The sequence below is a fragment of the Zalophus californianus genome, chromosome 12 (genome assembly GCF_009762305.2).
Source record: "Zalophus californianus isolate mZalCal1 chromosome 12, mZalCal1.pri.v2, whole genome shotgun sequence".
Taxonomy (NCBI): Eukaryota; Metazoa; Chordata; class Mammalia; order Carnivora; family Otariidae; genus Zalophus; species Zalophus californianus.
Genome location: NC_045606.1, coordinates 39,433,232 through 39,458,304, shown reverse-complemented (window position 1 = coordinate 39,458,304; position 25,073 = coordinate 39,433,232). Strand labels below are relative to the sequence as shown.

General features: G+C 37.7%; 1 protein-coding gene across 1 annotated transcript in view; it reads right to left on the bottom strand.

The window, feature by feature from the left end:
* Positions 1-207: 207 nt before the first annotated feature.
* SDHAF3 (succinate dehydrogenase complex assembly factor 3) overlaps positions 208-25,073 on the bottom strand; it is a 91,409-nt gene continuing 66,543 nt past the window's right edge. Inside the window, exon 2 of the mRNA XM_027574415.1 lies at positions 208-1,030. Within this exon, the coding sequence (XP_027430216.1) occupies positions 827-1,030 (204 nt within the window). The 3' untranslated portion in view covers positions 208-826. The remainder of the gene's footprint in view (positions 1,031-25,073) is intronic.

Sequence of the window (25,073 nt, the reverse complement as noted above, 5' to 3'; positions counted from 1 at the left end):
CTTCACAATCTCAAAGTAGACATACATAACTAAAGTTACAAGTCGTTTTAGTAATTTTTTTTAAATTAAACATTTTAGGATGTACATGGGATTACCACTTGATTTTTTCAGTTTATAATCAACTTAAAAAATTTATGAAAGTGTTTTTATATCTCCCCAACTTTGAGGCAATAAATGAGATTCTCATTTGTATGATAGATTTTATAATGTATGATGATGACACTGAATGTTAAAGCTCCTTTTTAATCTTTCATTGTATCTAAACAATGACTCAGGGAGAATGGATATTTACAAGAATAATCATATATTATTAAAGTAGAAATGATGAAACTTTCAGAATGACAATGTATATAACTAACAACCCTGTTGGAATTCCACATCTGTCATTATCACAATATACTTATCTGTTGAAGCTAAAACCATGAGGCTAATGCTTGAAAAAGAACAGCATAATACATTATATTTTAATTAAAAAAAAAACCCTGTAGCCTGATTGGAAAAAAAAAAAAAGAACAGTATTAAATTTATATATAAAAAAAAAATTTTGGCAAAATTCCACAACTTTGTGGAATTTTAGAGTCATTCTTTCTTGTTTAGTCCAAAAAATCAAATCCTATCCAGCAAGTACTGTTACTTAAATGCACAGTTTTGTGTACTAGTCATATTGATCTATATATTGTAGACACCATTAATAACATCCCCAAATATTTCGTTAATACCAGGCATTCTCAAAACCTAAAATCTTATGGTTTTTAGGAATTTATTTCTTGATACTTAAAATAAGAGGTTCTGAACTTAAAATGCTTGTTAAGCTTTATTGTGTAGACTAAAATGTTGGTTTCCTAGATTCAGTAATACTAAATTGTCTATTGGGTTTAGTGGCTTCTTGCATCAGCTCCTGCAACTGTCCAATTTGTTCATCACGAAAGTGATTAAGTTTTTCTTCTGGTAGGGCAGCTCCAAAACATACTTTTTCTGTTGAATTTTGTCCGTTTTGATTAGTTTGTTGCCATAGCACTGCTGCATACACCTAATAAAAAGACCAAAAAAAAAAAAAAATGAAGGTTATATATATAAAATTAAGATATGCATTCATCCATTTAATGTTAGAGGACTTGAAAAATTCTAAGTCACCTATTTTTCTCCATCACTGAAGATACAAACAATATAGTTGTGTTTTTACTACTCAGTGAAAATTTCAAATATACCTTTTTAGCAAAGTTTTTAACCTGGAAATCTGGGGGTTGGGTGTGACCCATGAACAGACTCGAAGAACATGCATAAACCACCCAAAAGTCATATGCTAAAATGTATGTACACAAGCACTGCAGATAGTTGTGGGGCTAGAACTTACCTCAGGTTTTTAAGGAGGGGAAGGGGTCTTATAGACTTAAAAGTGGGGTGCAAAATTCATTGTTAATTTCCTTGCTTACAATTAAAAGACTAATTTAAATCACACTAAACATTTTCAAACCTTTAACCCTTCTATATTTAATAATAATCTCTGTCAGGAAAAACTTCTACACTTTTCATGCTCTCATTTTTCTCTCAATAGGCATCTGCAGCCTAATATTCCAACTACTGTTGTAGTTGAAAGTGATACTTTTTAAGCAGACTCTCACTCTACAATCAATCTTTTAATCAGACAGGAAGTAACAATGTATTTTAGTTCATGAAGTTAAAATATTATATGCACCCTCTAGGTAAGTAAATTAGTTAACTCTATGTAATGCCACTAACTCTATCTGGTTTAATTAAATTGCTTGTAACTGCTGGATAGCCATTATCACCAAAGAAACTTTAATTCAAAACATTCCAACCTTTACCTGTATTGAAAATATTTTTTTCCAGAAATCTGTTTCATATAACTGAAAAAGAGTTGCACGTACCCCAAGCTTTAGCAATCCCACCTCAAAGTATAGGCCCAGAGCAAGGTTTCTCAACCGTCACACTATTAACAAACTGAATAATTTGGATAATGCTTTGTAGTGGGGTGGTGGGAGTCTGTTCTCCCAGGGTAGGATGTTTTAGCAGTATCTCTAGTCTCTGCCCATTAGATGCCAGGAGCACAACTCCCTTCAGTCTTGATAATCAAAAATGTCTCCAAACATTGCCAAATGTTCCCTGGCAGGCAAGACTGACCCAGGTTGAGAACTATGGTCCTAAAGAGACTTTCAAACATATGAATGAGTAGCACAGGAAGCGTGGTATTACTTGTTAAAGCAAAAACTGGAAACAATGTCATTGTACTTTTCATTAGGAGAAAGGACAAATACACTAAGGTTTATTCAGATACTTCATCTCCTTTTTTTTTTTTTCTTTTGGTCTATACTTTATAAATTTTATTTTTATTTTTTATTAGGTTATGTTAGTCACCCTACACTACATTTTGATGTAGTGTTCCATGATTCATTGTTTGCATGTAACACCCAGTGCTCATTGCAATCCGTGTCCTCCTTAATACCCAACACTGGGCTAACCCATTCCCCCCCTCCCTCCCCTCTAAAACCCTCAGTTTTATTCCTGGAGTCCATAGTCTCTCATGGTTTGTTTCCCCTTCCAAATCCCCCCCCCCTCATTTTTCCCTTCCTTCTCCTAATGTCCTCCATGCTGTTCCTTATGTTCCATAAGTGAAACTATACGATAATTGTCTTTCTCTGCTTGACTTATTTCACTTAAGCATAATCCCCTCCAGTTCCATCCATGTCGATGCAAATGGTAAGTATTCATCTTTTCTGATGGCTGAGTAATAGTCCATTGTATATATGGACCACATCTTCTTTACCCATTGATCTGTTGAAGGGCATCTCTGCTCATTCCACAGTTTGGCTATTGTGGACATTGCTGCTATGAACATGGGAGTGCATATGGCCCTTCTTTTCACTACATCTGTGTCTTGAGGGTAAATACCCAGGAGTGCAATTGCTGGGTCATAGGGTAGCTCTATTTTTAACTTTTTGAGGAACCTCCATACAGTTTTCCAAAGTGGCTGTACCAACTTGCATTCTCACCAAAAGTGTAAGAGGGTTCCCCTTTCTCCATATCCTCTCCAACATTTGTTTCCTGCCTTGTTAATTTTTGCCATTGTAACTGGTATAAGGTGGTATCTCAATGTGGTTTTCATTTGAATTTCCCTGATGGCTAATGATGTTGAACATTTTTTCATGTGTCTGTTAGCCATTCGTATGTGTTCTTTGGAGAAGTGTCTCTTCATGTCTTCGGCCCATTTTTTGACTTGATTATTTGTTTTTTGGGTGTTGAGTTTGAGAAGTTCTTTACAGATCTTGGATACCAGCCCTTTATCTGTAATGTCATTTGCAAATATCTTCTCCCATTCCATGGGTTGCCTCTTTGTTTTATTGACTATTTCCTTTGCTGTGCAGAAGCTTTTTATCTTGATGAAGTCCCAAAAGTTCATTTTTGCTTTTTTTTCCCTTGCCTTTGGAGATGTGTCTTGAAAGAAGTTGCTGTGGCTGATGTTGAAGAGGTTATTGCCTATGTTCTCCTCTAGGATTTTGATGGATTCCTGTCTCACATTGAGGTCTTTCATCCATTTAGAGTTTATCTTTGTGTAGAGTTTATCTTTGTGTACGGCGTAAGGGAATGGTCGAGTTTCATTCTTCTGTATATAGCGGTCCAATTTTCCCAGCACATTTATTGAAGAGACTGTCTTTTCCACTGCATATTTTTTTCTGCTTTGTCAAAGATTAGTTGACCATAGAGTTGAAGGTCCATACCTGGGCTCTCCGTTCTGTTCCATTGATCTATGTGTCTGTTTTGTGCCAGGACCATGCTGTCTTGGTGGTCACTGCTTTGTAATATAGCTTGAAATCAGGCAACGTGATGCCCCCAGCTTTGTTTTTCTTTTTCAATGTTTCCTTGGCGATTCAGGGTCTTTTCTGGTTCCATATAAATTTCAGGATTGTTTGTTCCAGCACTTTGAAAAATGTCACTGGAATTTTGATTGTGATGGCATTGAAAGTATAGATTGCTCTGGGTAGCATAGACATTTTAACAATGTTTATTCTTCTGATCCATGAGCATGGAATGTTTTTCCTTCTTTTGGTGTCGTCTTCAATTTCTTTCATAAGTGTTCTGTAGTTTCTAGAGTATAGATCCTTTACCTCTTTGGTTAGGTTTATTCCAAGGTATCTTATAGTTTTTGGTGCTATTGTAAATGGAATCAACTCCCTAATTTCTCTTTCTACAGTTGCATTGTTAGTGTATAAGAAAGCAACTTATTTCTGTACATTGATTTTGTATCCTGCTACATTACTGAATTGCTGTATGAGTTCTAGTAATTTGGAGGTGGAGTCTTTTGGGTTTTCCACATAAAGTATCGTGTCATCTGCAAAAAGAGAGAGTTTGACTTCTTCTTTGCCAATTTGAATACCTTTTATTTCTTTTTGTTGTCTGGTTGCTGATGCTAGAATTTCTAATACTATATTGAACAACAGTGACAGGAGTGGGCATCCTTGTCATGTTCCTGATCTTAAGGGAATGAGAATGATATTCACTGGTGGCTTTTCATAGATGGTTTTCATGTATTTGAGGAATGTTCCCTCTATCCTCCCTATACTCTTTTCAAGAAGCCAGCTTTTGGTTTCATTGATCTTCTCCATTGTTGTTTTCATCTCCATTTCATTTATTTCTGTTCTGATCTTTATTATTTCCTTCCTTCTACTAGATTTGGGCTTTGACTGTTCTTTTCTGAGCTAGCTCCTATAGATGTAAGGTTAGGTTGTTTGAGATTTTTCTTATTTCTTGAGGTAGGCCTGTGTCACTCATAAGTTTCTCTCTGAAATTGCTTTCACTACATCACAAAGATTTTGGACTGTTGTGTTTTCATTTTTTTTTTTTTTAATTTACTCTTGATTTCTTTGTTGACTCATGGGTTGTTTCGTAGCATGTTTAGCCTCCATGTGTTTGTGTCTTCACCATTTTTTTCCTGAGACTGGTTTCTAGTTTCATACCTTTGTGGTCAAAAAATATGCATGATATGATTTCAATCTTCTTGAATTTATTGACACTTGTTTTGTAGCCTAACATGTGATCTATCCTGGAGAATGTTTCATGTGCATTTGAAAAGAATGTGTATTCTGTTGTTTTAGATGGAATGTTGTGTATTTAAGTCATCTCGTCTTGAATGCAAAGCTACTGTTGCCTTATTTTCTACCTGAATAATCTAACCATTAATGTAAGTGGGATATTAAAGTCCCCTTCTATTATTGTATTACTCTCAATTTCTCCCTCTGTATCTGCTAATACTTACTTTCTGTATTTAGCTCTCCAATGTTGGATGTATAGATGTTTACAATTGTTATATCCTCTTGTTGGATGATCCTTCTATCATTATGTGGTGCCCTTCTTTGTCTCGTTACTGTCTTTGTTCTAAAGTCTATTTTGTTGGATATGAGTATTGCTACCCCAGTTTTTTTTTTCTCCCTTTTAAATGGAATATCTTTTTCCATTCTTTCAGTTTCAGCCTATATGTGTCTTCAGCTCTGAAGTGAGTCTCTTATACATAGCATATAGATCGGTCTTGTTTTGTTTTTTCATCCATTCAGTCATCTAATGTCTTTTGATTAGAGCATTTAGACCATTTACATTTGAAATAATGACTGATAGTTATGTACTTGTCATTTTGTTGAACTGTTTTCTGGTTGCTTTTGTAGTTCTCTGTTCATTTCTTCTCTTACTCTTTTCCCTTGTGATTAGTGACTCTATGGTGTTATACTTGCCTTCCTTTCTCTTTATTTTTTTGTGTATTTATTGTAAGTTTTCAGTTTGTGGTTACCATGAGGTTTATATGTAGCATTCCAAGTATAAAGCATCTATATTAAAATGGTGGCCACTTAGGTTTGAAAACATTCTAAAAGAACTTTTTGACTCCCACTTCCACAGTTCATGTAAATGTTGGCATATTTTACATCTTTTTATTCATATTTCCCTACTTCCAATTAGGGCCTTTTCTTTTCCACTTAATGAAGTCCCTTCGATATTTCTTGTAATCTTGGTTTAGTTTAACTTTTGTCTGGGAAACTGTCTTTGCCAAATAGGAAAAAAACCTACAACCAAGAATATTCTTTCAGCTCTTAAGTTTCTGTTGAAAAATCAACAGAGGCTTTATGGAGTTTCTCTTTGTTGCTGCTTTAAAATTTTCTCTTTATCTCTAATATCTGACATTTCAATTACTAAGTGTCAAGGGATATGGACCTTCTTGGGTTCATCTTGTTTGGAACTCTCTGTGATTCCTCGACCAAGATGCCTATTTTCTTCACACGCTCTTCACCTTCTGGGACCTCTATAATGTGAATGTGCACTTGATATTGTTCAAAACATCTTTTAACCTCTCATTTTTAAAATTCGTTTTGCTGTTGAGCTTGGGTGTTTTCCATGACCCTGTCTTCTAGATCATTGATCAGTTTCTCTGCATCCACTAATGTATTGATTCCCTCTAGTGTATTTCTCATTTCAGTTATTCTTCAAATCTGACTGGTTCTTTTTTGTATTTTCTTTTTGTTGAAGTTCTTACTGAGTTCTCTCCAGTCCAGTGAGCATCTTTATGATCATTACTTTACTTTAAATTCTATCACATGTATTGCTTATCTCCATTTTCTTCTGTCTCATTTTGCTTGACATTTGGTGTTTCTTTCTATGAATTAGAATTCTCCCAAACTTGAAGAAATGGTCTTATATATGGTCATCCCCAGGAGAAGCTATGTGTGCTTGGTGACTTTGGCTGCCTGGAGCTATGGCTGGTGTAGGCTGGGGGTCCCAAAGCTCTCTGTGCAGAGGGTACCCTGGCAGGACAGCTAAAGTGAAAGAAAAGTGGGGTGTCCTAGGGTATTCAATGCAGAGGGTGCCCTGGTGGAGTACATACTGGGTGAGTCCCAGGGTGCTCAGTACAGTAGGTGTAAGATAGGAGGTTCCAGAGCACTCTGAGGTAGGATGGCCCTAGCAAGCCATCTGGAGCTGAGTGGTATGGGCCTAGAGTGTTCCAGGGTGCTTTGTTCCTATGTCACCTTGGCATGCTGGCTGGAACTGCAGTAAGTGCTAACGATGGGAGTCCTGATTTATGTTGCTCTGAGGCCTTGATGGGATGGTTGGGGCTGGTGTGGGCTAGGGTCTTGGGGCTCACTGGGGTGGTAGGTCAGCTAGGGCACCCAGACCCTTCTCCTGTCCATGTTATTAAGGTAGAGGGAAAATGTAAACCAAGGCTCTTGCCAGCCCCTCCTACCCAAAGAGAATTTCAGCAGCTCCCTTCTTGTTTGGCAGATTTTCCCTTCTTGTTTGGATCCCTTATATTGTAGTTGTTCTTTGGTTTTTGTTTTGTTTTGATCATGACAGTGTACTCCGTAATCCTCATCACCTATTTCACCCATTCCCCCACCCACCTCCCCTCTGGTAAGCATCAGTTGGTTCTTTACAGTTAAGAGTCTGTTTCTTGGTGTCTCTCTTCCCCCCGCCGCCCCACATGAGTAAAATCATATGGTATTTGTCTTTCTCTGACTTATTTCACATAGTTTTCTCTAGCTCTATCCAGGTTGTTGTAAATGACAAGATTCCACTTTTTATGGCTGGGCAATAGTCCACTGTATATACATACCACACCTTCTTTATCCATTCCTATATCAATGGATGCTGGGCCTGCTTCCATATTTTGTTTATTGCAGCATTATTTACAACAGACATAGGGTGCATGTATCCCTTTGAATTAGTATTTTATATTTGGGTAAATACCCAGTAGTGGGATTACTGGATTGTAGAATCTATTTTGAACTATTTGAGGATACTCCATACTGTTTTCCCCAGGAGCTGCACCAGCTTACATTCCTACAAACAGTGCATGAAAGTTCCTTTTTCTCCACAGTCTTGTCAACACTTGTTTCTTGGGGTTTTGATTTTAGCCATTCTGATAGGTCTGAGGTGATATCTCATTGTAGTTTTGATTTGCATTTCCCTGATGATGAGTGATATTGAGCATCTTTTCATGTGTCTGTCAGCCATCTGGATCTCTTCTTTGGAAAAATGTTCATGGAAAAATGTTCATGTCTTCTGCCCATTTTTTAACTGGATTATTTGGTTTTTCTGAGTGTTGAGTTTGATAAGTTCTTTATATATTTTGGATACTAGCCCTTTATCAGATATATCATTTGCAAGTATCTTCTCTCATTCAGTAGATTGTCATTTTGTTGGTTGTATCCTTCACTGTGCAGCTTTTTATTTTGCTCTAGTCCCAATAGTTTATTTTTGCTTTTATTGCCTTTGCCTTGGGAGACATATCTAGAAAAATGTTGCTACAGCCAATGTTAGAGAAATTACTGTCTGTGTTCTCTTCAAGGAGTTTTATGGTTTCAGGTCTTACATTTAGGTCTTTAACCCATTTTGAGTTTATTTTTGCATATAGCAAAAAAAGTGGTCTAAGTTTCATTCTTTTGCATGTAGCTGTCCAGTTTTCCCAGCACCATTTCTTGAAGAGATTGTCTTTTTCCCACTGCATATTCTTTCCTCCTTTGTTACAGATTAACCATATAATCATGGGTTTATTTCTGGGTTTTCTGTTCTGTTCCATTGATCTATATGTCTATTTTTATGCTAATACCATACTGTTTTAATTGCTCCCACTTTGTAATATAACTTGTTTTGTACTTGCTCTTTTATATGGCAGCCTTTTTTACTGTGCCCCAAGGCATCTGGTGCGGGTGTGTGCTAGATGGCCTGGGGTTCACTCAGGCAGCAGGCCGATCAAAGCACCAAGCCTCTCACCCAGAGAGAGCATAAAGCCTGGTGCTCACCAACAGCTCTCCTGCCATTTGGCAGGGTTCTAGGGATGGTTCCTTTATATTCTAGTTGCCCTTTTAAACCACAGCTTTTTTCTTTGGTCTAGAGCAAACATATCTGCTTATTGTCCCTCAGTACGATCCCTCCCCACTATACTTAGCAGTGGCTGTGGCGGGGGTTCCCTTTGTTTTCATGTAAAGAACAGTAAGAGAAATGGAAACATGGTATAGCTATCTTTTGTGCAGAAGCTGTTCAGCCACCTGTCAGGTTTTCTTCAGGAGGAATTGCTCTATCAATAGTTATGGATTTGGTGTATCAATGTTGGCGATAAGGTCTTCTATGTTGCCATCCTGGACTAGAATTTCAGATACTACTTTACAACCCATTAATACGTAAATGAACTAAATGCCTATTAGCATGGATGAAAGTCCAAAACAGCATCCAAAAAGTGGATTTTAAAAAGTTATTCATTTGTAGAAATGGGAAAATGGAAAAAATTCAAATGTAAGGGGCCCTTGTTAGCCAAAACATCCTTAAAAAAGAACAAATTTGGAGCACTCACAGCATACAACTTCAAAACTGACAAAGCTACATTAAATAATCAAAAAAGTGTGATATAGATCAACAGAATAACACTGAGAGTCCAGAAGTAAACCCTCTATATATGGCCAATTGTTTATCAACAAGGGTGTCAAGTCCACTCAATGGGGGGAAGAACAATCTCTTCAAGAGATACTTCGGGGAAAACTGGATCTCCCATCTTAACACAAAATCCATGAAATTTCAGACCTAAATATGAGATAAAGTCATAAAACTCCTAGAAGAATATAGATAAATCTTCATGACCTTGAGTTTGGTAATGAATTCTGAAATATGACCCCAAAACATGAGCAATAAAAGAAGAAATAAACTGGGCTTCATCAAAAGCTTCTGTGTAGCAAAAAACATTAAGAAAGTGAAAAAAACAAACTACACAATGGGAAAAAATATTCACAATCTATATGATGAAAAAACCCAGACTTATATAAAAAACTCCTACATTTCAACAAGAGGACAAAAACCCAATTTAAAAATGGGCAAAGACTTACAATGATGATATACAAACGGTCAACAAGCACATTAGAAGATACTCAACATCATCATGGAAATGCAAATCAAAGCCCTGTTGTGTTGGCAAGAATCTAAAGAAAATGGAACCCTTGGGCATTGCTGATGGGAATATGAAATGGTATAACCACTGTGGAAAACAATTTGGCAGTTCCTCACAAGGTTAAAGAATTACCATATGACCCAGCAATGCTACTCATAGGTATATACCCAAAATAAATGAATGCAGGAACTCATACTTCTACACCTCTGTTCATAACAGCCTTACTCACAATAGCTAATATGTGGAAACACCCAAGTGTCCATTAAGAAATGAACAGATAAAATGTGGTACAGATGTAAAATGAAATATTTATCCTTAAAAAGGAATGAAGCTGGATGGAAAATGATGGTGGAGGAGTAGGGGACCCTATTCCAACTGGTCCCCAGAATTGAGTTGGATATCTACCAGACCACTCAACACTCATGAAACCAGCATGAGATGTAAGAAGATATAGCTGAATTTCTACAAACAGAATATCACAGGCAGTTGGTTTCAAGGTATGAAGTGGGGAGCCATGATTCTGTGGGCAGATATCCGAAGATAAAATGGAAGGGGAAGGGAGCCGTGGGGATCCTACACCGCTGGTGAGCAATAGCCTCCCACACTGGGCACAGACTCGCAGACTGGTAGTGGTGGGGAAAGCACTTTAGGGCAGCCCCCAGACTGAAACCTGAAGTGGTGGAGCCACACATGCGAACTGGTGGCGGTGGACAGTTTTAGAAGCACAAAGGGCAGATACAAGCTCCTGTGCCCCAACCTGGAGACAAGGACTGGGAGTCCTGCTGAGGGGCGCACAACCCAGGACACTGAAGTTTATAGCAGCACATACAGAAACGGAAATAATGTGGCCTGGAGAGCTCACTGTGATCTCTCTGTTCTGAGGCAGAGAGTTGGAAACAGTCTCTTCTGCTTTCTCAGAAGAGATGCGGAAAGCCACCAGAGAACAAAAGCCCCAAAAAACCGGTTTTCACTGAGCCCATCCCTCCCCCACCACAGTGGGTAGGGCAACTCTGCCCAAACAGGGTTGCCTGAGTAACAGCTCGGCAGCCCCCGCCCCCCAGAAGACAGGCTGGGAGAACAGGAGGCCAACAACCCTAAGGTCCCTAGAAAACAGGTGCGTCTTGTTTGGGTTGTGGTCAATAATTTGGATTCTGTACATTCTCTGAACCACCCCTCAACAGAATGACTAGGAAGAGGACCCCCAAAATAGGAAAGACTCAGAGACTGACTTCTGCCACAGATTTACAAATGGATACAGATATAACCAAGATGTCGGAAATGGAATTCAGGGTAGCAGTTGTGAAGACAATAGCTAGAACAGAGAAATCGATTAATGGCAACAAAGAGTCTCTAAGGGCAGAATTTAAAAATGCTATCAATGAGATCCAATCTAATCTAGATAATCTAACAGCTAGGGTAAGCGAGGCAGAAGAATGAATTCGTGATCTAGAAGACCAATTGATAGAAGCATAAAGAGGAGGCCAGGGGGAAACAACTCAAAATCCATGAAAACAGAATCAGAAAAATAAGTGACCCTCTGAAACGTTCCAATGTCACAATTATTGGGATCCCTGAGGGGGTGGAGGGAGAGAGGACTAGAAGATATATTTGAACAAATCATAGCTGAGAACTTCCCTAATCTGGGGAATGAAACAAATATTCATGTCTTAGAGGCAAGAGGACACCTCCCAAGATCAAGGAGAACAAACCAATGCCCTGGCATGTAATAGAACTCGCAAATCTTAGAACCAAGGAAACCATCTTAAGGGCAGTTAGGGGGAAGAGATTCCTTACGTACAGAGGGAGGAACATCAGAATAACGTCAGACCTATCCACAGAGACCTGGCAAGACATATACAGGGTACTAAATGAGAACAACATGCAGCCAAGAATACTTTATTAGGCAAGGCTGTCATTTAGAATGGATGGAGAGATGCAGAGCTTCCAAGACCAGCTGAAAGAATATGTGACCACTAAGCCAACCCTGCAAGAGATATTAAGGGGGGTTCTATAAAAGGAGAAAGACCCCAAGTGATATACAACAGAAATTTACAGGGACAATCTATAAAAACGAGGTCTTCACAGGCAACATGACAATAAATTCATATCTTTCAATAATCACTCTCAACGTGAACGGCCTAAATGCTCCCATAAAATGGCACAGGTTTGCGGATTGGATAAAAAAGACAGGACCCATCCATACGCTGTCTCCAAGAGACTCATTTTGAACCTAAAGATACACAGACTGAGTGAAGGGATGGAGATCCATCTTCCATGCCAACAGACCTCAAAAGAAAGCTGGAGTAGCAATTCTTATATCAGACAAATTAGATTTTATTTTTTTTTTAAAGATTTTATTTATTTATTTGAGAGACAGAATGAGAGACAGCACGAGAGGGAAGAGGGTCAGAGGGAGAAGCAGACCCCCTGCTGAGCAGGGAGCCCGATGCGGGACTCGATCCCGGGACTCCAGGATCATGACCTGAGCCGAAGGCAGTCGCTTAACCAACTGAGCCACCCAGGCACCCGACAAATTAGATTTTAAACTAAAGACTGTAGTTAGAGACACAGAAGGACACTATATCATTCTTAAAGGGTATCTCAACAAGAAGATCTAACAATTGTAAATATCTATGCCCCCAATATGGGAGCAGCCATCTGTATAAGCCAACTGTTAAGCAAAATAAAGAGTCATATTGATGATAATATGTTAATTGTAGGAGACCTCAATACTCCACTCTCAGCGATAGATCATCTAAGCAGAAAGTCAACAACCAAGAGCTCTGAATGACACACTAGACCAGATGGACCTCATAGACATACACAGAACATTCCACCCTAAAACAACAGAATACACATTCTTCTCAAGCGCACATGGAACTTTCTCCAGAATAGACCACATACTGAGCCACAGATCAGGTCTCAACCAATACCAAAAGACAGATTCCTGCATATTCTCAGACCATAATGCTTTAAAACTGGAACTCAATCACAAGAAAAAATTTGGCAGAAATTCAAACACTTGGAAGCTAAAGACCACTCTGCTCAAGAATGTTTGGGTCAACCAGGAAATCAAAGAATTTAAACAATTCATGGAAACCAATGAGAACAAAAACTCATTGGTCCAAAACCTATGGGATACTGCAAAAGCAGTCCTAAGGGGGAAATACATAGCCATCCAAGCCTCACTCAAAAAAGCAGAAAAATCCCGAATTCACCAATGAACTCTGCACCTTAAAGAACTACAGAAACCGCAATAAGCGATGCCTAAGCCACACATTAGAAGAGAAATAATTAAGATTAGAGCAGAGATCGATGAATTAGCAACCAGAAACACAGTAGATCAGATCAACAAAACTAGAAGCTGGTTCTATGAAAGAATAAGATTGATAAACCACTGGCCAGACTTATCCAAAAGAAAAGAGAAAGGACCCAAATTAATAAAGTGATGAATGAAAGGGGAGAGATCACGATTAACACCAAGGAAGTAGAAACAATTATTAGAAATTATTAACAACAACTATATGCCAATAAATGAGCAATCTAGATGAAATGGATGCCTTCCTGGAAACCTATAAGCTGCCAAGACTGCCAAGATTGAAACAGGAAGAAACTGACAACCTGAACAGGACAATAACCAGTAACAAGATTGAAGCAATGACCAAAAATCTCCCAAAAAATGAGTCCAGGGCCTGATGGATTCCCTGGGGAATTCTACCAAACATTCAAAGAAGAAATAATACCTTTTCTCCTGAAGCTGTTTCAAAAATAGAAACAGAAGGAAAGCTTCCAGACTCATTCTATGAGGTCAGCATTACCTTAATCCACAAACCAGGCAAAACCCCATCAACAAGGAGAATTTCAGACCGATATCCCTGATGAATATGGATTCCAAAATCCTCAACAAAATCTTAGCTAATAGGATCCAACAATACATTAAAAGGATCATCCACCATGACCAAGTGGGATTTATCCCCGGGATGCAAGGGTGGTTCAACATTTGCAAATCAATCAATGTGATAGAACACATTAATAAGAGGAAAGAGAAGAATCATATGGTCCTCTCAACTGATGCAGAAAAAGCATTTGACAAAATACAGCATCCTTTCCTGATTAAAACTCTTCAGAGTATAGGGATAGAGGGAACATTCCTCAAGTTCATAAAATCCATCTATGAAAAACCCACAGAGAATATCATCCTCAATGGGGAAAAGCTGAGAGCCTTTCCCTTAAGATCAGGAACACGCCAAGGATGCCCACTCTTGCCACTATTGTTCAACATAGTACTAGAAGTCCTGCAATCAGACAACAAAAAGAAATAAAAGGTATTCAAATTGGCAAAGAAGAAGTCAAACTCTCTCTTTTCGCAGATGACATGATACTTTATGTGGAAAACCCAAAAGACTCCACCCCCAAATTATTAGAACTCATACACCAATTCAGTAATGTGGCAGGATACAAAATCAATGCACAGAAATCTGTTGTTTTCTTATACACTAACAACACAACTGTAGAAAGAGAAATTAGAGAAACGATTCCATTTACAATAGCACCAAAAACCATAAGATACCTTGCAATAAACCTAACCAAAGAGGTAAACGATCTATACTCTAGGAACTACAAAACACTCATGAAAGAAATTGAAGACGACACAAAAAGGTGGAAAAACATTCCATGCTCATGGATCAGAAGAATAAACATTGTTAAAATGTCTATGCTACCCAGAGCAATCTATACTTTCAATGCCATCCCGATCGAAATTCCAATGACATTTTTCAAAGTGCTGGGACAAACAATCCTAAAATTTGTATGGAACCAGAAAAGACCCCGAATTGCCAAGGAAACGTTGAAAAAGAAAAAGCTGGGGGCATCACGTTGCCTGATTTCAAGCTATGTTACAAAGCAGTGATCACCAAGACAGCATGGTACTGGCACAAAAACAGACCAATAGACCAATGGAACAGAATAGAGAGCCCAGATAGGGACCCTCAACTCTATGGTCAGATAATCTTCGACAAAGCAGAAAAAAATATGCAATGGAAAAAAGTCTCTTCAATAAATGTGCTGGGAAATTTGGACCACTATATACAGAAGAATGGAACTCGACCATTCTCTAACACCATACACAAAGATAAACTCAAAATGGATGAAAGACCTCAATGTGAGACAGGAATTGATCAAAATCCTAGAGGAGAACATAGGCAGTAACCTCTTCAACATCAGCCACAGCAACTTCTTTCAAGATACATCTCCAAAGGCTAGCGAAACAAAAGCAAAAATAAACTTTTGGGACTTCATCAAGATAAAAAGTTTCTGCACAGCAAAGGAAATAGTCAACAAAACAAAGAGGCAACCCACAGAATGGGAGAATATATTTGCAAATGACACTACAGAAAAAGCGCTGATTTCGAAGATCTATAAAGAACTTCTCAAACTCAACACCCAAAAAAACAAATAAGTCAAAAAATGGGCAGAAGACATGAACAGACACTTCTCAAAAGAAGACATACAAATGGCTAACAGACACATGAAAGAAATGTGCAACATCATTAGCCATCAGGGAAATTCGAATCAAAACCACACTGAGATACCACCTTACACCAGTTACAATGGCAAAAATTGACAAGGCAAGAAACAACAAATGCTGGAGAGGTTGTGGAGAAAAGGGATCTCTCTTACACTGTTGGTGGGAATACAGGTTGGTACAGCCACTTTCGAAAACAGTGTGGAGGTGCCTCAAAAATTTAAAAATAGAGCTACCCTATGACCCAGCAATTACACTACTGGGTATTTACCCCAAAGACACAGATATAGTGAAAAGAAGGGCCATATGCACCCCAATGTTCATAGCAGCAATGTCCGCAATAGCCAAACTGTGGAAGGAGCCAAGATGCCCTTCAACAGACGAATGGATAAAAAAGATGTAGTCCATATATACAATGGAATATTACTCAGCCATCAGAAAGGATGAATACTCACCATTTGCATCGACATAGATGGAACTGGAGGGATTATGCTTAAGTGAAATAAGTCAAGCAGAGAAAGACAATTATATGGTTTCACTTATACGTGGAACATAAGGAACAGCATGGAGGATGTTAGGAAAAGGAAGGGAAAAATGAAGCGGGGGAAATCGGAGGGAGAGATGAACCATGAGAGACTATGGACTCCAGGAAACGAACTGAGGGTTTTAGAGGGGAGGGAGGTGAGGGGATGGGTTAGCCTGGTGATGGGTATTAAGGAGGGCACGTATTGCATGGAGCACTGGGTGTTATAAGCAAAAAATCATGGATCACTACATCAAAAATTAATGATGTATGATGACTAACAATAAAATTAAAAATTTAAAAAAAGTAATGAAGTTCTGGTATATTCTACAACAGGGATAACCTTGAAAACATTATGCTAATAAGCCGACACAATCAATATTACAGGATTCCACTTACATGAAATATATAGAATAAGCAAATTTAGAGAGACAGAAAATAGTACAGAGGTTACCAGGGGTTGGGAAAATGGGATTTATTGCATAATAAACACAAAGTATCTGTTTGGTTAAGAAAAGGTTTTGGGTATAGATAGTGGTAACTGATGCACAACATGGTAAATGCAATTAATGCTCATGAATTATATGCTTAAAAATGGTTGAAATGGCAAATTTCATGTTATATATATTTTTATCACGTTAAGAAAAAGGTTATGCAAGATATTCTGTATCAATTAATGGTGGAGTAACTTCTATCAGACCAACCCTCCTGCAAATAACCTTGTAAACTCTGGACAAATATAATCAAACAACAACCCCAAGGCACCTGAGAACAACCAAAGTCAAAGAGAAAATAGAAAGGAGTTGACTCTTCAGAAAAATGACAGAAAATACTAGGTTAGACTCCCATTTTTATGACTCTTTGTCTACGATCCCAGTTGGTGCCAAGAGGTAACTAAAGAATCAGCAGACATTGTAGGATAACCACAGTAATTGGAAAGTGACAAGGGGAAATCACAGGAAAAAAGAGCTATAGAAAGGGAACTCTGAATTCTGTAAATAAACTCTGCCAAAATCTCTGGCTAACCCCTTAACTATGAATGCTCAGAACAGACTCACACAGCCCCTCCCCCCCCACAAAAATTGGCAAAAAAGAAAGCAAGAAATAGATATTTCAGCAGCTTCTTGTCAGAGGAGACAGAGTTTGGGATCTGAGTCCTGCCAAGGTAACTGCTTGATAAAATCAATAAGCTTTGGAAGAAAATAGTGGAATAAGGTCTCTTCAATGTAACATTCAGTCCCCAGGAAACAAATCCAAGATTACCAGAAACATGAAGAAATTCAAAAGAAAAGACAATGTCTAAAATGATTCAGATATTACTGGAAAAGAATTTTATTTTTAAGTATTGTCTCCACCCAATATGGGGCTCCATCTCACAACCCTGACATCAAGAGTTGCATGCTCTACTGACTGAGCTAACCCGGCTCCTCCAGTGCAAAAGGATTTTAAACCACCTATTATGAATATGTGCAAGTATGTAAAAGAAAATTTGGTCACAAAGAATGCATAGATGAGAAATCTCAAAAAAAAAAAAGAGAGAGAGAGAGAGAAACTGTTAGACCCAAATGAAAACTCTGGAACTCTAAAATGCAGTATCTGAAATGTAAAAAAACCTCACTGGTCTTAATAGCATACTAGAATTGAAAGAAGAAAGATTCAACAAACTTGAAAATAAATCAGAAGTTATCCAATCTGAAAGAAAAAAACTATTAATTTTAAGATCAATGTTATATGGGACAATGTCAAAACATTTATATATTTAAATAGAATCCCAGAAAAAGAATGAGGCAGAAAATATATTTGAAAAGTAATTATCTTAAAAATGTATAGATTCAAAAAGCTTAGTAAGCTCCCAGCAAGATAATTACATAATGAAGCCACTCCAACTAGGTGTTATACTCAAATGATAAATTATTGAACACTACATCTGAAACTAATGATGTACTATATGTTGGCTAATTCAATTTAAATAAAAACTTTAAAAAGTAATAATAATGAAGCCACTCCTAGCCATATCAGAGCAAAATGTTAAAAAGGACCAATAAAGCAAAAATCTTATTTATAAATAGTATGACCATTTTGCATACATTTTAAAAATATATTCTTCACAAACATTATATATATATATGTGCAAAATATATCAAAACAAACATGGAAACGACCATCACCAATGTCAAGATACTGATTATCTCTAAGGACACAGAAAGGGGAAAAGACTGGGGTAAAGTTTTATCTGCACTCTTAATGTCTTTTTAAAAGACTGATCTAATGCAAATCCTGTAAAATGTCAGTATAGGCAGCTCCACTAGAGGCCTCAAAATGAACACAAGTGCCCCATACCAATGATTGGGGGCAAACTGTAATACATCTTTCATACCTACAGTACAGTACATAGTTTATTATCAGGACCTCTATAATGCTCAGCATAGATGGCATGCTTCTATGGCATATCTCCTCTGGCAATATCTCTTCCATGGTCAGCCATCATAAAGGGAGAGGTGCGTATATCTCCCTCTTTAGGCCAAGCTGATTTACAGCCCCATGCCAGCCAGGAGAGTAAAGCAGTCACATGATCTTCATTGATGGCTTCATGCAGACCTTGCTCTAAATCAATATGTGTCATAATGGACACCATCTTGGACACTTTTGTTTCCAAAAGCAAAATGCCTTCAATGCCCACATCCCATTGATAGAACAACCATGCTGTGATGGACTCCCTTCCTTTGTGTCTGAATTTATTCCCCAATTCCACCAGTTTGGGTGTGTATAGTTGCTCACTGTGGTTCTGGGGTTCCACACCCTGTGGCGTGGCTACTCTGCTTTCACTTTGGTGGTTACAACCAGCTGAGCTGAGGGAATGAGAATGTCTCTGGACTCATCCCAGTCAATCTCTTCCTCAGATGAGCTCTCAACAGGGCTGCATGACTTGGTCCCAGGTGGGCTTAGAGATAACCACCCAGACTCATTGCTGGGGAAACTTACAACCCCTCAGCCAGGACCAGTCTGCATGCTAGAGTTTCTAATTTATCATCTTGTTTCCTCAAGCAGATTATCAAGTTCTCTACAGTCTTTGCTTGTGCTAGTGTTCCTCTCTAAGCCTAATTCCTCCTGCACGTGGTACATTTTCTCCGAGGCAGCTAATTCTGCTTCTGCCCCAAGGACAGCTGTAAGGAGGGGCCACCCAACCCCAGAGGCAGCTGCTCACCTGTGTATCCATCCTCTAAATCAAAATTTCCTCCAGACACTTAAGCATTTTCAAGGTGTCCCTGTACTCACAGTGTGGGCCCCATCCATCAAAGATTGCCGCTCTAAGGCCAAAGTGGATGTGGATGGTCAGCCCAGAATTTCCCCCTTTCCCACATCTAGGCACTCACAGGGTTTTTTCCAGCCTCCTGGCTGGCCTGCCAATAGTCAAACGGCACCCCTGTAGACTGTAAGCCCAGGGTGGGTGATGGTCTGGGGAGGCCAAAGAAAAGACCCAGAGACAGCAACTGAAACATAGGTTTACTGGGAGAACTTACATACAGGGAGTTCAGGAGCAGCTGACTGGACAAAGCATTCACTGCTAGTATCTATATGTAGCAAACTTTTATAATGTAGCAACTGAGCCCTGCAGCCAGCTATAGCCCTTCTTATTGCACAGCCAGTGTTCCAAAGAGATCTAGGCCTGCCATTTAGGACTCTTCCTTACAAAGGAGACGCTCTGGGTTGGCCACCCCCAGAGCCCCTGACCTTGAATAGTGAACAATACATTCTACATATTTTGCTTGATGGGAATACAGAGGGAGAAACAGTAACAGGAAAACTATATGAAAGTACAAATCTGAGCAGGAAAGGTATATAGTTATATTCAGAATAATGGTGGTCAGTAAATCACATAAATCCAACATGAAGTTTAAACACAAAAGTATTAATGGATACAAAACATAAAAAGTTGTAAGTTGTGAAAATAAAAATAGAAAACATGAGGGCGAAGAAGTAAAAATGTAAAGCTTTAGTATGCATTTAATATTATCAGCTTAAAAGAGACTGAAATAAACAGACTCAGAAAAGATGAAGGGAAAGGAATCTAAGCCACTACAGAAAATCATCAAATCACACAGGAATAGAGCAACAGATGAAAGGAACAAAAGACTTGAACAGCCAAAAAATAATTAACAGAATAGCAATAGTAAGTCCTTACCTATCATTAATAACTTTAAATATAAATGGACTGAATTTCTCAATAGAAAGATGCAAAATGACTGAATGGATTACAAAAAAAAAAAAAAAACTATGCTGTCTTCAAGAGGATCACTTTAGAGTTGAGGACACGTATAGACTGAAACTAAAGGGACAGAAAAAGATATACAGTATGCCTATGGAAATCACGAGAAAGCTAAGGTAGCTATACTTAGATAAAACAGACATCAAGACAAAAACTGATAAAAAACAAAGAAGGTCATTATATAATAAAAAGGTCAATCCAAGAGGATATGTTAATATTTATGCAGCCAACATAGGAGCACCTAAACATATAAAGCAAATGTTAATAGACGTACAGGGGAAACGGACAGCAATACAGTAATAGTGGGAAACTTCAATACCTGGATCTGGATAGATCATCTAGAAAGAAAATCAATAATAAAACACTGGACTTAAACTACACATTACACTGATGGACCTTCCATCTAAAAACAGAATACACATTCTTCTCAAGCACATGTGGAAAATTCTCTAGCATAAATCATGTTAGTCTACAAGGCCTTGAATCACATCAAGCATCTTTTCAGACCACAGTGAAACTGGAAAATTCATAAATATGTGTAAACAACATACAACTGAATAAAATAAGTCAAAGAATAAATGAAAAGATAAAATCAAAAAATATCTTGAAAAAAAGGAAATACAACACACCAAACTTATGGGATGCAGAAAGGCCAGTTCTAAGAGGGAAATTCAAAACAACTACATTAAAGATTTTATTTATTTATTTGAGAGAGAGGGAGAAGCAGACTCCCTGCTGAGCAGTGAGCTCCACACGGGGCTCAATCCCAGGACCCTGAGATCATGACCTGAGCCGAAAGAAGATGCTTAACCAACTAAGCTGCCCAGGTGCCCCAAACAACTACATTAGAAACAAGAAACATTTCAAATAAAAAAAAAATTTTAAACCCTAATTTGACACTTGAAGGAACCAGAAAAAGTAAACATTTAGCCCAAAGTTCACAGAAATAAGGAAATAGCAAAGATCAGAGCAGAAATAAATGAAATAAAGACCAAAAAAAGGCAATAGAAAAGTTAAATGTAACTATGAGTTTTTTTTTAAAGACAAACAAAATAGACAAATATTTAGCTAGATTCACCAAGAAAAAAAGACATTATAACCAATATCACAGAAATACAAAAGATAAAAGACTACTATGAACAATTTATATGACAACAAATTGGGACAACCTAGAAGAAATGAATTTTTAGAAACACACAACTTACAAAGACTGAATCATGAATAGAAAATTTGAACAGACCAATCACTAATAAGGAAATAGAATCCATAGAGTCCAGGACCAAATGGCCTCACTGGTAAATTCAAACTCTTCCAAAAATGTATGAGTACAGAATATTTCCTATTTTGCTCATTTTACAAAGCCAGCATTACCCTGATACCAAAACTAGACAACAACACTGTACAAGAAAAGAAAATTAGAGGTCAATATCCCTGATGAACATAGCTGCAAAAATCCTCAACAAAATATTACCAAGCCCAATTCAACAATACATTGAAAGGATCATATACCATCATCAGGTGGGATTTATCCCTGGGATACAGGATGGTGCAATATCCATAAATCAGTGTGATACACATTAACAAAATGAAGGATAAAAATCATATCAAGAAAAGCATTTGACAAAATTTATCCCTTCATGATAGTGGTGAGAGCAGATATAGTGGGCTTAATGGTGTCCCCCAAGACATCAAGTCCTAACCCCTGGAATGTGTGTTATTCTGTATGGCAAAGGATTTGCAGATGTAATTAAAAGTTTAATACTTGAGATGAGGAAATTATCCTGTTGGGCTCTAAATACCACCAGAAATGTTCGTCTAGGAGAGAAGTGGAGAGAAATTAGACACACCAGAAGAGAAAGTGATGTGAAAATAGAGACAAAGTTTGGAGTGATGTGACCACAAGTCAAGAAATGCCTGCATCTACCCAAAGCTGGAAGAAGCAGGCTCAGGTTCTCCCCTAGAGCCTCCAACACCTTGGTTAGGACAGTTGGCATCTAGAACTATGAGAAGAAACTTTTGTTGTGTTAAGCCCTCAGGTTGTGCTAATTTATTACAGCAGCATCAGGAAACTGTGACAGCAAGAAACGACTGAAAGTTTTAGAAAAGTCTAATAGAAAAAACTACCCTTCATGCTATGCTAACAACTTAAACTGTTATCAAAAGGGGAATTTGCTGTAGCTTGCTAATTCCTTTTCTCACTAGAGTTTTTGAAAAGGCAGAGGACCTACAGTACCAGTTTATCAGTGACCAAACAACTAAAATATTTTGAGACTAGTTCTGCCTTCACTGTATCTTCTCATATTAAACTTGAATCCAGTTGATACCACTGAAATGCTGATAACAAAGTGGATAGAATCCATTAGAATAGGACTTTAACATATGTAAAAGATAATTTTACTAAACTGACAGTTTATCTCTTATTAGAAAACTGACTTCTATTGCACAGGGTTTTTATTAAAGAATAGAAGTGAACTGTAGGGGATTTTTTTTTTTTTTACCAGTTTTGGAAATTAATAAAACTAAACGGAAAACCTAAAAAGATAAACAACCAGAGAGATGTACCCCGATACTTATCACCTATACCAAAAATCAACCTGTACCTAAGAAGCCTATACATCTAACCCAATTTCATAATAACATGTTAAACATCACTACGGGAACGCAATCAGCAAAATCTAGGCTACAACAACAACCCCAATCTAAGAGCTAATAAAGGAAAAATAACTTTACAGTGAGAAACCAAGATACCACCTTAACCAAATGATCGAGGTTAACATCACCAGTAATAAGTGATAGTGACAGCATGGTACCCCCTGATAATACTGCACTGAGAAGGGTATGTCATCTCCGTAATATTTCTCCCATTAATGTACAACCTCAATGTAATCATAAGAAAACATCAAACTGCAACTAAGGGACTCTTCAGCAAATAACTACCAGTAGTTTTCAAACCTTTTAATGTCATGAAAGCAAAGACTAAAGAACTGTCACAGATCAGAGGAAACAATGATAACATGACAACCACATGCAGTGTAGAACACTGGATTAGACCCTGAAACAGAAAATTAGCATAAAAACTGGTGAGACTGGATATACTAAGTAGTTAATAATATTGTACTGATGTTAATTTCTTAGTTCTGATCATTGTACTATAATTATGCCAGATATTAACAGGTAGGGGAGCTATACTATTTTTGCCACTGTAAATCTAAAGTTAATTCAAATTAAAAAGCTAAAGTATTTTTAATTTCAAGAAAAGGAAGATTTAACAGACCTCAATTATGATGTATCAATTTATTTGCATTCTTATTCAAACAAAAATGCTAATTTAAAAAACTGGATGTTTGATATTAAGAATTACTGCTAATTTTGGAAGTACAGTAATGGTATTATGATCACGATTTTAGAGTTTCTTTTAGAGATAAATATTAAAGTATTTGTGAATAAAATTACGGCTTGTGATTTGCTTTAAAATAATCTGAGGGTGAGGGAACAAAGTAGATGAAGGTATAAAATGAAACAAGATTGGCCATAGTTGAAAAATGCTAAAGCCAAGTGATAGGGATGTGGTGGTTCGTTATATTCTTTACTTTTGTATATGTTTGAAATTTTTTCTATTAACTAAAAATTATATACACACACTGCGTGCACATATACAACACAATTTAAACAGAATTAGCCGTGTACAAATACAATTCTACTAAAACTATTGTTTCAGGGGCACCTCGGTGACTCAGTTAAGTGTCTGCCTTCGGCTCAGGTCATGATCCTGGGGTCCTGGGATCGAGCCCCGCATCAGGCTCCCTGCAAAGCAGGAAGCCTGCTTCGCCCTCTCCCTCTCCCTGCTTGTGTTCCTGCTCTCCTCTCTCTCTCTTCTGTCAAATAAATAAATGAAATCTTAAAAAAAAAAAAAAAAAAACATTATTTCAATCACTCCTAAACTTACCTACAAAGCTTCCCAAAGCACTGGAAGGCTCCCTTGGCCTAATCTAAGCACAAGCCTGTGGAATCTAGACTAATCTGCTCTCATATTAACTTCTCTAACCAAAAACCATAGCTCTTAATTCTTTTTGTTTTAATGAATAAAGGATACTAAGTGTTTTGACTGCTAAATTTAATTTTTATAAATCAAAGAAAAACAAACTTTTTCAGATTTAATATTAACTGTTCTTTGTCATGTCAACTTATAACAGTTTTTTTTTCTTATACAGTCATCAGGGTTCAAAGAAGAAAACTAGTTTGCTCTGAGGCTACCCTCAAAAATTTTTTTTAAAGATTTTATTTTTCTGGGCTTACACCTTTATTTGCTGGTGCAAGACTATAGTGCTTTTCCTGCCTCAGTCATGGAAGCCCACACAGAAAAAGGGGCCAGAAACTCAAAGTAGTTTGGAATGCTGAGCCCCTTGGAATGCTGAGCCCCCTATGTGGAGAGCAGGTGGAGAGTCCCACAGTCCTGTGGGAATGAGAATTTATGGGAATGAGAAATAAACTTCTGTTAAACTACAAAAAAAAAATGTATCTTGAGTGACCTCTATACCCAACGTGGGGCTCGAGCCCATAACCCCAAGATCAAGAGTGCATGTTCCACCTATTAAGCCAGCCAGGCACACCGCCCCCCCCTCCGAGATCTTTATTTCTAATGAGGTCATAATGATTACCTGGGTAACAAAGTTTTGTCCTTTTTATTTCCTGTTAAAGAAATGGTTAATTGGCAAGAGAGTGAGGATGAGACAATATTAATTAAGTTTCTCCTTCCTCTCTAGTAAGTGTTCATTAGAGAACACACTAAGGTTCTTTAATGAAAAAACCCCTACCTTTACCAGCA